General features: G+C 42.4%; 1 protein-coding gene across 1 annotated transcript in view; it reads left to right on the forward strand.

The window, feature by feature from the left end:
• Positions 1-5,944, forward strand: part of LOC117517005 (protein sprouty homolog 3) — an 81,827-nt gene extending 75,883 nt beyond the window's left edge. The window contains 2 exon segments of the mRNA XM_034177910.1: positions 4,406-5,208; positions 5,210-5,944. Coding sequence (XP_034033801.1) covers positions 4,492-5,208; positions 5,210-5,404 — 912 coding nt within the window. The 5' untranslated portion in view covers positions 4,406-4,491 and the 3' untranslated portion in view covers positions 5,405-5,944.
• Positions 5,945-13,806: the final 7,862 nt, after the last annotated feature.

Consider the following 13,806-nt stretch of genomic DNA (forward strand, 5'->3'; position numbering starts at 1 on the left):
AAAAGAATGGAAATGGCTGTGGTGAATACCTACTTTAAGAAAAGGGAGGAGCACAGGGTAACATATAAGAGTGGAGGAAGGTGCACACAGGTGGACTACATTCTTTATAGGAGATGCAAGCTAAAAGAAATCACAGACTGTAAGGTGGTAGCAGGAGAGAGTGTCACTAGACAGCACAGGATGGTTGTTTGTAGATGACTTTAGAGGTAAAGAAGAAGAAGAGAGTGAGAGCTCAACAAAGGATCAGATGTGGAAGCTGAAGGAGGAAGACTGTTGTGTGAAATTTAGCAAGCATGTGAGAGAAGCACTGGTTGGAGGGAAGCAATTTTGGACAACTGGAAAAGTACTGCAGATGTGGTGAGGGAGACAGCTAGGACAGTACTGGGTATGACATCTGGACAGTGGAAAGAAGACAAGGAGACTTGGTGGTGGAATGAAGAGGTCCAGGAAAGCATAAGGAGAAAGAGGTTGGCGAAAAAGTTTTGGGATAGTCGGAGAGATGAAGAAAGTAGACAGGAGTACAAGGAGATGCGGCGTAAGGCGAAAAGAGAAGTGGCAAAAGCAAAGGAAAAGGCATATTGCGAGCTGTACAAGAAGTTGAATAGTAAGGAAGGAGAAAAGGACTTGTACCGATTGGCCAGACAAAGGGACAGAGCTGGAAAGGATGTGCAGCAGGTTAGGGTGGTAAAAGATGCACATGGTAATGTGCTGACAAGTGAGGAGTGTGTGCTGAGAAGGTGGAGGGAATATTTTGAAGAGTTGATGAATAAAGAAAATGAGCGAGAGAAAAGGCTGGATGATGTGGTGAGAGTAAATCAGGAAGTACAAGAGATTAGCAAGGAAGAAGTGAGGGCTGCTATGAAGAGGATGAAGAGTGGAAAGGTAGTTGGTCCAGATGACATTCCAGTGGACGCATGGAAATGTCTAGGAGAGATGGCAGTAGAGTTTCTAACCAGATTGTTTAATAAAATCTTGGAAAGTGAGAGCATGCCTGAGGAGTGGAGATGAAGTGTGCTGGTTCCTATTTTCAAGAACAAGGGTGATGTGCAGAGCTGCAGTAACTACAGAGGCATAAAGCTGATCAGCCACAGCATAAAGTTATGGGAAAGAGTAGTAGAAGCTAGGCTTAGAAAACAGGTGAAGATTTGTGAGCAGCAATATGGTTTCATGCCGAGAAAGAGCACTACAGATGCAATGTTTGCTCTGAGAATACTATTGGAAAAGTACAGAGGACAGAAAGAGTTACATTGTGTATTTGTGGACTTAGAAAAAGCTTATGATAGGGTGCCAAGAGAAGAGTTGTGGTATTGTATGAGGAAGTCTGGAGTGGCAGAGAAGTATGTTAGGGTAGTGCAGGACATGTACAAGAATAGTGTGACAGCGGTGAGATGCGCAGTCGGAATTACAGACTCATTCAAGGTGGAGGTGGGATTACACCAAGGATTCTTGTTTGCAGTGGTGATGGACAGGTTGACGGATGAGATCAGACAGGAGTCCCCATGGACTATGATGTTTGCAGATGACATTGTGATCTGTAGTGAGATTAGAGAGCAAGTTGAGTCTAGTCTGGAGAAGTGGAGATATGCTTTGGAGAGAAGGGGAATGAAAGTCAGTAGAAGCAAGACTGAGTACATGTGTGTGAATGAGAGGGAGCCCAGTGGAATAGTGTAGTTACAAGGAGTAGAAGTGGTGAAAGTAGATGAGTTTAAATATTTGGGGTCACTGTTCAAGTAATGGAGAGTGTGGTAGAGAGGTGAAGAAGAGAGTGCAGGCAGGGTGGAGTGGGTGGAGAAAGGTGCAGGAGTGATTTGTGACTGAAGAATATCAGCAAGAGTGAAGGGGAAAGTTTACAAAACAGTAGTGAGACCAGCTATGTTGTATGGTTTAGAGACAGTGGCACTAACAAAAAGACAGGAGGCAGAGCTGGAGGTGGCAGAGCTGAAGATGTTAAGATTCTCTTTGGGAGTGACAAGAATGGACAAGATTAGGAATCAACATATCAGAGGGACAGCTCAGGTGGGACGGTTTGGAGACAAAGTCAGAGAGGTGAGATTGAGATGGTTTGGACATGTGCAGAGGAGGGACCCAGGGTATATAGGGAGAAGGATGCTGAGGATGGAGCCACCAGGCAGGAGGAGAAGAGGGAGACCAAAGAGGAGGTTCATGGATGTGCTGAGAGAGGACATGCAGGTGGTTGGTGTGACAGAGGAAGATACAGAGGACAGGGTGAGATGGAAACGATTGATCTGCTGTGGCGACCCCTAACGGGAACAGCAGAAAGACAAAGAAGAAGAAGAAGATTTGTTCTAAATTTTAAAAACTGCTTGTACAAATTTTTTTTTTTCTTTTTACAGGATTTCACAGATTCTTATGTTCAGTGAGCAGATTTGAAAATGAAATGGTCTTGGACCCAAAAACACAATTATTAAAGGGGTCTAGACTAGGGATGGGTATTGATAAGATTTTTATCAATATGGGTACCATTATCGATTCTCCTTTCTTAAACTCTTAAACTCTGAATATAATAAACTCTACATGGTGGATCCTTGATCTCTGGACCTAAATAGAAATAAACAAAATCTGTAGTTTTTTTCAAAAGCATTTCCTTTCAGACATTATTGGCATGAATGTCTTTCCATACATCTGAGCTGAGCTCTTGCAGCTGGCTGTGCTGAACGTCAGGATGTAATTCATAAAGAATGCAAGATGCCTCATTTTGGGAAAAAAAAAATGTTTTAGTCTGTTGTAGTTTATTGTCTGTATTACAGCATTTGGAAAGAGGTGTCATTTTATTTAAAGCGGCAATTCATTTTGAAGTTATTAATTCTGACCAGTCTCTGTCTCGGCAGAGAGCTGTGCAGCGTTAATCCACACAAAAGTGACTCACAATTGACATATTTTAATGGCTTTGTGAGGGGTGAAGAAGCGGACTTGCTGCTTCCGAAGAGCAGTGAATCAAGAACATCGAAGCAGAGGATTGAAGCACTGCTTCATTGGTTTATGCTTCAAAGTGGAGTCGTGCTGATTACAGTGCCGCTACAGCAGGGGTGGGCAATCATGTGCCATAAAGGGCCGAGACACTGCAGGTTTTCCGTGCAACCAATCGCCTCAGCAGGTGATTTCATTAATGATCAGGTGTCTCAGCAGGTGATTTCATTGACAACCAGGTGTTTATGTTCAGAGCAGAAGCTCATCAGCAACCCACCTGCTGAGGTGATTGGTTACATGGAAAACCTGCAGTGTCTCGGCCCTCGATGCCCACCCCTGCGCTACAGGGTCTGTAATCAACGTAGAGAAATGATCATTTTCCCGACAACCACCCTCAAAAACAACGGCTGCTCTGAAGGACCGATAAGGGAATCATTAAGCAAAAAGACTATTGATATCGGTGGACCGAATAATTTCTTAACGATACCCGAAAAGCAACCCTAGTCTAGACAGTGACCAAGTAAAGTACCTTTTGTTGTCATTGTACATACATAAAACAAAATTTGTCCTTTGCATTTAACCCATCCTAATTGCAGTTAGATACAATCCAACCACTAGGAGCAGTGGGCAGCCACAGTCTGGTGACAAACTCCAGATGTAGAGACACTGCCTTGGCCAGGGGCAGAGAAAGGAGAAGACCCCAAATTAGCATGTTTTTGATTGTGGAAGGAAACCGCAGTGCCCGGAGAAAACCCACATAGACACGGGGAGAACATGCAAACTCCACACAGAAAGGGCAGGAAGCGATCCCACGACATTCTTGCTGTGAGGCATCAGTGGTAACCACTAAGCCACTGTGCTGCCACTGGGCTGGATTAGACATGGTGCGAACCTGTAGTATTTGATTTTTCAACAACAGTATTAAGACTTTTTTCTTTGGTTTGCAGCTAAATTAAGATTAGGAAAATATCCAGCCTCCCATTTCCATGATAAGGATGTTTGAAAAAGCTTGCTTGTTGTAAAAGGGTAAAATGTGGATGTATAGTAGTTTAGCAACAGTGGACAAACCACTGTGAGTGCTACTTTCATCCATGTACTGAGACATCCTGAATCCTTTCAAATACCAAAAAAAAAAAAAAGAAAGAAGAAAAGATAATGCTGATGGCTTTACAGTCATATCCACAAAGTATTGATGCCATGCCTTTAGTAATAATGGAAAAAAAAAAAAATTATATCTGCATTTTGCTGCGCATATATTACACATTCTGCAAACTGGGGTAGAGCTCCAGTCAAGGTTCAGTCTGACAAGTCACTCAAGGCGTTATTTAGATGAGTGGTGAAACTCCTAAACAGGAAATCCAGCTGCTTTTGACTAAACTCTACATGTTGTGCTCTGAAATAACATTGTGATGGAATCATCCAAATTTAAATTTTTATCACTAACCACCATCATTTCAATATTTGTGTTTGTCTGCAGGTTTATCTGATGTGCCGTGAGAGTTGGGAGCACTTTGTCCCAGCTCCAGCCTGCAGCCCTGGTGCCACCTTGCACGGCTCACTAGGATGGACCCTTGTCATTCCTTCAGGATGGACTTGGACCTTCAGCAGGTCCCAGTGCTGTCACTCGACCAGATACGTGCAATCCGGGCCAACAATGACTACATGGAGCGGGCAGTGGCACTGGAACCAAACACCCAATCTGGATTTTTCTATGCCCACGATGAGCATTTCCTTCATGGAGTGTACATCCACCATCCCCAACCTTCTCTCCATTCTGTCCTGCCACGAAGCCAGAGTCAGCAACAACATGTCCATCTGACCCACCTCAGTCGTTCTAGCACCATCAGCTCATCTATGTCTCGGACCAGCGCCACCTCAGACCAACGGTTACTGGCAGGCTTAACGCCCTCCCACTCTGGCTTAAGTTCTGTGGTCCGATCTCAGCCCAAAGGAGAACTCAAGCATGATATTTCCCTGGAAAAAGGCCTGGTGGAGAATGAGACTGAGGTGGGCCTGCATTTGTTCATTTGTGAGAGGTGTGGTCGCTGTAAATGTCAAGAGTGCTGCACTCCCCGCCATCTGCCTTCGTGCTGGATCTGTGGGCAGCGCTGTCTCTGCTCTGCAGAAAGCGCTGTGGAGTACGGCACCTGTTTGTGCTGTGTTAAAGGCCTATTCTACCATTGCTCTGCCCAAGATGACGAGGATAACTGTGCTGACCGGCCTTGCTCCTGCACCCCAGCTCACGCCTGTGCCCGCTGGGGCACCATGGGGCTGCTGGCCTTTTTCCTTGCCCTGTCTCTGCTGCTACCCCCCTGCCAGGCTGTGCCTTTCCCTATGCCAGTGTGCCCATGACCGCGCTACACGCCCCGGCTGCAGATGCAGCGACACCAACACGGTGTGTCGCAAGATCTCCACCTCCAACCCCAACCCTGGTCCTCCCTCGCTCCGCAGCAAGGCCTTAGAAAAGCCATTATGACAGCCCTAGACGAGGTCCAGTCAAATCTTTTTTCCACTCAGACATCACCAAAGTAATGCTGTCAGTAATCAACAGTGCCACGACTAATATTGCAATCCTATGACATAGCCAACAAGAACCACAAACTGTTAATCACCTAATGTATCCTGTATTTACTTCTCCAGCTCAGGAGGGACCAAGGTTTACGTGTCTGTTCACGTTGGAGACTTAATGCCTAAAACAGAAACTTGTTTTTACTAAGAAGCTGTTGTGCTTTGCTGGAATGTCCGCTGACCTTAAGCAGGATTTCCACGCCCTCCCTTTGCTGTCTGTGGTGCAGCCTGGACATGTTAAAATCTATTTATCTACTGTCGACCCCATTCCTACCCTTCCTTAGCGAGAAGAGTGCACACACCACATTGATGGGCAATGGACCAAATCGGAAAGGAAAGATGCCTGCAGCAATGTATAAGATCGATGCCAACATAGCGTGTGTCCTCTAGAAAGAGAATGAGGAGAGTGACAGATTGAGGACTTAGACAACAACAGCATTCAGAAAAATCACACAAATATGGAAGATAATGCGGATAAACAAAATGTTGTGCCATGGTGGATTTGAAGTAGAACTCTGAGCAAAGTATACAGGCATTAAGACAGAACAAAGATACATGCAACACATTTAACAATTGTTTGACACCAATCCAAAAGGGCCCATGCACTGTACTGAGCGATTTTCAATGTGATTAAGCTGATTTGTAAAAGAAAAGCACTGTGAGGTAGATGGACAATGTTACCCTCATCGGCCAAAGAGCTGAATGGAGGATTATTTAACCGGAGGGACGATGCATCTGTTGTGACGAGGCAGCGCGTGAGAGTGTGTGTGTGTGTGTGTGTGTACATGTACAATAACCTGCAAGCTATGTGTATGTTGTTTTGTCAGCAGAAGGAGTCTCCATTGTCTTATTTTTAGCAGTGGTACTTCAGAGGGGCTGCGAGGGTCTGGTCAGGTTTCCTTTCCAAGTCAGTCTGTCGCCAGCTTCGACCTACGTCCTGTACATCTCTTCATCCACTCTTCCGTCTTCCAGTCTTCTCCGGTCCAGTTCAGTCTTAGGCAGCCAGTACCTTAATAAAATAAGTACTCCTAATAAAATAAACAGAGGCCTTCCAGCTGCAGTATAAACAAAGAATTTCCTGAGCACAAAATACTGAGATGTTTACCCGTTAAACACAGCAAAACTACAAAAGACGACAAACTTAGACTTCATTAAAATGTGTGTGTGTGAGAGAGTTTGCTTCTGCTCAAACAGAAAACTGAACCAAGGTACCAAATTCGCACTTCGGAACACTCTGGGCAAAATTTTGCTTGAAGAGTGGGGTGGCGGATGCACGAGCCCGACCTCTATTACGTTGGTCAGAACGCCCACACGTCCATATACAACCCCTGGCAAAATTATGGAATCACCGGCCTCGGAGGATGTTCATTCAGTTGTTTAATTTTGTAGAAAAAAAGCAGATCACAGACATGACACAAAACTAAAGTCATTTGAAATGGCAACTTTCTGGCTTTAAGAAACACTATAAGAAATCAAGAAAAAAAGATTGTGGCAGTCAGTAACGGTTACATTTTTAGACCAAGCAGAGGAAAAAAAATATGGAATCACTGTAAATTTTCATCCCCAAAACTAACACCTGCATCATATCAGATCTGCTCGTTAGTCTGCATCTAAAAAGGAGTGAACACACCTTGGAGAGCTGTTGCACCAAGTGGACTGACATGAATCATGGCTCCAACACGAGAGATGTCAATTGAAACAAAGGAGAGGATTATCAAACTCTTAAAAGAGAGTAAATCATCACACAATGTTGCAAAAGATGTTGGTTGTTCACAGTCAGCTGTGTCTAAACTCTGGACCAAATACAAAGGCAAACATACTGGTAGACCAAGGAAGACATCAAAGCGTCAAGACAGAAAACTTAAAGCAATGTGTCTCAAAAATCGAAAAATGTACAACAAAACAAATGAGGAACGAATGGGAGGAAACTGGAGTCAACGTCTGTGACCAAACTGTAAGAAACCGCCTAAAGGAAATGGGACTCACATACAGAAAAGCTAAACGAAAGGCATCATTAACACCTAAACAGAAAAAACAAGGTTACAATGGGCTAAGGAAAAGCAATTGTGGACTGTGGATGACTGGATGAAAGTCATATTCAGTGATGAATCTCGAATCTGCATTGGGCAAGGTGATGATGCTGGAACTTTTGTTTGGTGCCTTTCCAATGAGATTTATAAAGATGACTGCCTGAAGAGAACATATAAATTTCCACAGTCATTGATGATATGGGGCTGCATGTCAGGTAAAGGCACTGATGTAATGACAGACATTTAATGATGGCTGTCATTACATCATCATTAAATGCACAAGTTTATGTTGATATTTTGGACAATTGAAAGGATGTTTGGGGATGATGAAATCATTTTTCAAGATGATAATGCATCTTGCCATAGAGCAAAAACTGCAAAAACATTCCTTGCAAAAAGACACATAGGGTCAATGTCATGGCATAGGGTCAATGTCAATGAGCAGATCTGATTTGATGCAGGTGTTAATTTGGGGGATGAAAATTTACAGGGTGATTCCATAATTTTTTCCTCAGAATTGAGTGATTCCATATTTTTTTCCTCTGCTTGGTCTAAAAAAGTAACCGTTACTGACTGCCACAATCTTTTTTTCTTGATTTCTTATAGTGTTTCTTAAATCCAGAAAGTTGCCATTTGAAATGACTTTAGTTTTGTGTCATGTCTGTGATCTGCTTTTTTTCTACAAAATTAAACAACTGAATGAACATCCTCTGAGGCCGGTGATTCCATAATTTTTGCCAGGGGTTGTATTTCAATAAAATGTCTGATTTCATCATAAACAAAAAAATAAAACACAAATAACTCCCCTGTTTAGTGCCAGATCTGTTCAGCCTGATGCACAACTCTCACACCACAAACTCTCAAATTGACATCATTGTCATGCGACTATGACTAGTGCACACTGATGATGTCATCACGGGTAAGCTGCGGAAGCACCAAGAAAAACAACTCAATATTTTTGCTGTTTATTCCCCGGGTATGAAATACAGGAGGATATAGCGATCAGCATGTCCATCTGTCCATCCGTCCATTTTCGCTTTTTAGCGCGTTGACCAGTTTCATTCATATTTAGCATAAGGGTGTACTTGGGTGTTCCCCCGACACCAATCAATTGCAGTGACCTCGGGGTCAATTCCAAGGTAATAGCAAGATATTCAAGATACTGTCATTGCTACCATCATTAGCGCAATATCTCAAGAACCAGTTAAACAATTTCATTCCTATTTAGCATAAGGGTGTACTTGGGTGATCCCCTGACATCAGTCGATTATGGATTTGTTGGGGGATATATCATTCTTCTGAGACCCTTTTATGATGTTATGATTTTACAGTGCGGGTTTAATCAACTTCAATAAAAAGGGGGTTGGGGCGGCTGCTCGAAGGTGCAGTTCCAAACACGTGGATGTGGTACTTATTTCAGGGATGACCACGCTTAAAAGCACAACCGATTCCTAGATGTAGATAACAATACTGTAAACCTTGGGAGTGTTGAAATACCAGTACATTAATTTCAACAGTCAGTGCCTCTCGAGTAAGTCACTTCGGCTGCTCCCTGGTTTTCACTCGGGGATTATGAAAGTTTTATGCTGGATGCCCTTAGTGATGCAACTCTCCACATTTTCATGGAGAAATGTGGCAGAGGTGAACCTAGAACCTTCTGCACTGAAACCAAGCACATACCCACTTGCCACCACCTCTGCTGGTCAGTGCCTCTCTGTTCACGAGAAAACAGAACTTATATGTAATTGTTCAAGATGACAAAGAAAATATACTCAAGTTGTCCAAGCAATTATATATTAACTCAGCTAAACTATCACAAAGTTTAACTCAGCATATTGGCCCATTAGCACAGGGTACTGTAACTGCTGTCAAAAATATGTTTTAAAAAACACTTTTTCTAGGATATATCTGCTTCTAGTAAGACTAGAAAGATGATACAGAGTGTATTTCAAGGTTTTTGTAATCTTCAGTGACAAAATTACATTTAGAGAGCAAAATTTTTTATTTATTTATTAGTTCCTACCCTTATCAATCAATCAATCAATCAATTTTTATTTATATAGCGCCAAATCACAACAAACAGTTGCCCCAAGGCGCTTTATATTGTAAGGCAAGGCCATACAATAATTACGGAAAAACCCCAACGGTCAAAACGACCCCCTGTGAGCAAGCACTTGGCGACAGTGGGAAGGAAAAACTCCCTTTTAACAGGAAGAAACCTCCAGCAGAACCAGGCTCAGGGAGGGGCAGTCTTCTGCTGGGACTGGTTGGGGCTGAGGGAGAGAACCAGGAAAAAGACATGCTGTGGAGGGGAGCAGAGATCAATCACTAATGATTAAATGCAGAGTGGTGCATACAGAGCAAAAAGAGAAAGAAACACTCAGTGCATCATGGGAACCTAACTAAGGGATGGTTCAGGGTCACCTGATCCAGCCCTAACTATAAGCTTTAGCAAAAAGGAAAGTTTTAAGCCTAATCTTAAAAGTAGAGAGGGTGTCTGTCTCCCTGATCCGAATTGGGAGCTGGGTTCCACAGGAGAGGAGCCTGAAAGCTGAAGGCTCTGCCTCCCATTCTGCTCTTACAAACCCTAGGAACTACAAGTAAGCCTGCAGTCTGAGAGCAAAGCGCTCTATTGGGGTGATATGGTACTATGAGGTCCCTAAGATAAGATGGGACCTGATTATTCAAAACCTTATAAGTAAGAAGAAGAATTTTAAATTCTATTCTAGAATTAACAGGAAGCCAATGAAGAGAGGCCAATATGGGTGAGATATGCTCTCTCCTTCTAGTCCCCGTCAGTACTCTAGCTGCAGCATTTTGAATTAACTGAAGGCTAACAGAACAAGCACAGAGATGAGTCCACTGTCTGAGGCCATAAGAAGATCATTTGTAACCTTCACTAATGCTGTTTCTGTACTATGATGAATTCTAAAACCTGACTGAAACTCTTCAAATAGACCATTCATCTGCAGATGATCAGTTAGCTGTTTTACAACTACCCTTTCAAGACTTTTTGAGAGAAAAGGAAGGTTGGAGATTGGCCCCTATATTAGCTAAGATAGCTGGGTCAAGTGATGGCTTTTTAAGTAATGGTTTAATTCTGCCACCTTAAAAAGCCTGTGGTACATAGCCAACTAATAAAGATAGACTGATCATATTTAAGATCGAAGCATTAAATAATGGTAGGGCTTCTTGAGCAGCCTGGTAGGAATGGGGTCTAATAGACATGTTGATGGTTTGGATGAAGTAACTAATGAAAATAACTCAGACAGAACAATCTGAGAGAAAGAGTCTAACCAAATACCGGCATCACTGAAAGCAGCCAAAGATAACGATACGTCTTTGGGATGGTTATGAGTAATTTTTTCTCTAATAGTTAAATATTATTAGCAAAGAAAGTCATGAAGTCATTACTAGTTAAAGTTAAGGAATACTCGGCTCAACAGAGCTCTGACTCTTTGTCAGCCTGGCTACCAGTGCTGAAAAGAAACCTGGGGTTGTTCTTATTTTCTTCAATTAGTGATGAGTAGTAAGATGTCCTAGCTTTACAGAGGGCTTTTTTATACAGCAACAGACTCTTTTTCCAGGCTAAGTGAAGATCTTCTAAATTAGTGAGACGCCATTTCCTCTCCAACTTACGGGTTATCTGCTTTAAGCTGCGAGTTTGTGAGTTATACCACGGAGTCAGGCCTTCTGATTTAAAGCTCTCTTTTTCAGAGGAGCTACAGCATCCAAAGTTGTCTTCAATGAGGATGTAAAACTACTGACGAGATACTCTATCTCACTTACAGAGTTTAGGTAGCTACTCTGCACTGTGTTGGTATATGGCATTAGAGAACATAAAGAAGGAATCATATCCTTAAACCTAGTTACAGCGCTTTCTGAAAGACTTCTAGTGTAATGAAACTTATTCCCCACTGCTGGGTAGTCCATCAGAGTAAATGTAAATGTTATTAAGAAATGATCAGACAGAAGGGAGTTTTCAGGGAATACTGTTAAGTCTTCAATTTCCATACCATAAGTCAGAACAAGATCTAAAATATGATTAAAGTGGTGGGTGGACTCATTTACATTTTGAGCAAAGCCAATTGAGTCTAATAATAGATTAAATGCAGTGTTGAGGCTGTCATTCTCAGCATCTGTGTGGATGTTAAAATCGCCCACTATAATTATCTTAACTGAGCTAAGCACTAAGTCAGACAAAAGGTCTGAAAATTCACAGAAAAACTCACAGTAACGACCAGGAGGACGATAGATAACAACAAATAAATAAATAACAACAAATAATCTACCTAAAAGACTATCCTTTTGGGAGTGTCAGCCCAAACAGTTTTTTAATGGTTTCAAATCCAGTATGCAGGGTTACACGAGAAGAATAGCATTGTATGCGTGCTCTTAGGGTGGTCTTCCATTTCCGATTTTTGATACCCGATTTTTGTTCCCATTGTCAGGTGCAGTACTGGTGGAATACAGAAAGCGTCCATCCCTTAGACCACTAAAAACCTGATCTAAACTTGAACATAAGGCTGTTCTGGTATTTATAGTGCACAATATTAAGCTACACCTTACATTAGCGGATACACATAAAGCGTGCTTATATCTACTGATTTCTCAACAACCATGAAATAAAATGAAGTAGCTTTTGATACAGTTCTGTATACTGCCATTTAGTATGGCATCTAATAAGAAACTGACATGATTATTGTGAGATAAAGAGTGACATCATGGTGTGGAAGCTGGGCAGGAGGCATCTGATGAATATCAAACTCCAAACGTAGGGTATGGGTTAAGGTTGTGCATGAACTCTGACGTTGGGCATTTTAAGTAACAATGGATGCTAACAGCAACAGCTTTAATAAAATGAAAGTAGCCACTGATGGATAAATGCAAAACTTCACCTTTCTGCTTCACCACAGGTAGCTTTGGTGGTCGATCTCCACTGTCACACACTGGTTGGTGCAGATCCGTTAACTCACAAAAAAACCTCTTATTCTACTCTGCTTTATCTGCAGAACATAGTCACTCAGGGTCTCACAGATGGCGGTCTGTTTTTTTCCTGTTATGCCTAAAACATTTTGTGCTCAGATTATGCAAACAGATTATTTCAGATTATGTAAACAGCAAAAATGAGTCGAACACACTCAAAATGCACGTTTGCTATGTGCCTTACATCACACGCCACAGGTTGTCAAGATAGGGCCCACCGTGTTTATCCATCTCATCTTTGGCCATTTGCTTTTAAAACACAAATAAATGGAAGCGTAGGTTCACTCACCTTCTCATCTTCAACCACTTACTCCAATTAAGGGTCACCGGGGCTGGAGCTTATCCCAGCAGTGTAAGTTCTTTGACATAAATTTGTTTTGCTCAGTGTCAGCAGTGTGCCACCTGCAGGCCAAATGGCTTCACTGCACCATGATAAATTTGACCGCAAGAAGGCATAACTTAAAAACAGATTTCCGATTTTTAGGAAACAATTTCTGAATGTTCATTTGAATGTCAATCATGATTAGTTGCATTTTTTTTTAGCTGTCTTTTAGGAAACAAAAAGTGCCTATATTTGTACTTCCATTGGGTAGGGCTGATAATCACGTTTGTGTGTCTGGTTTTGGTTCGGGTGTCAGCATGCCAAGATTTACTCATCTTTCAACATCGGCCACTGGTAACAATGCCACTTATGAACTTTGACTCCATCAGTCAGTCCCAGCACATTACAGCAATTTTGTGAACAGGTTTTAAGAGGAAATTCTTAGTTGCAAACTTTTAGTGCACTCTCTGCCACAGCCACGGAGATAACTCACACAAAAACTCAGTGATGTTCCAGCGTCTCACACGAAAACTGCAAGGTGTACTTTCGAGTTCATTTCTTTTTCTCGCCTCATTCTTGCTTTGAAAATGCCTCAGCACAACAAATCGACATAAAACAAAGCAGCACAAGGCGCATTATTCCCACACACCCATATCCTTCCTGCCTCCTTCCATCCTCTTACACTTACAGGCTAAAAGCCTCCAGTCGCTCGTCCGTGGAGAGTTGATCAAACAGGCAATTAGCTTCATGATAGCTCTTAATGGGCCGGAGAAGGATGGAGTGTGGGAGGGAGGAGAGAGATGGAAACGGATGAGTGGAGCTGTGGTGTTTGGCAGATGGACAGCTGATGGAGATAGAGTGCTGACTGCAGAGTGATGTGAGGAGTGTGGTGAGAAACGGAGGAAGAGTGGGAAAAAGGAAAGATGAGCAATGATGTCATCTTAAAGCCAGTTTAAAAGAAATTAAAGCTTT

Source organism: Thalassophryne amazonica, chromosome 9 (genome assembly GCF_902500255.1).
Source record: "Thalassophryne amazonica chromosome 9, fThaAma1.1, whole genome shotgun sequence".
NCBI lineage: Eukaryota > Metazoa > Chordata > Actinopteri > Batrachoidiformes > Batrachoididae > Thalassophryne > Thalassophryne amazonica.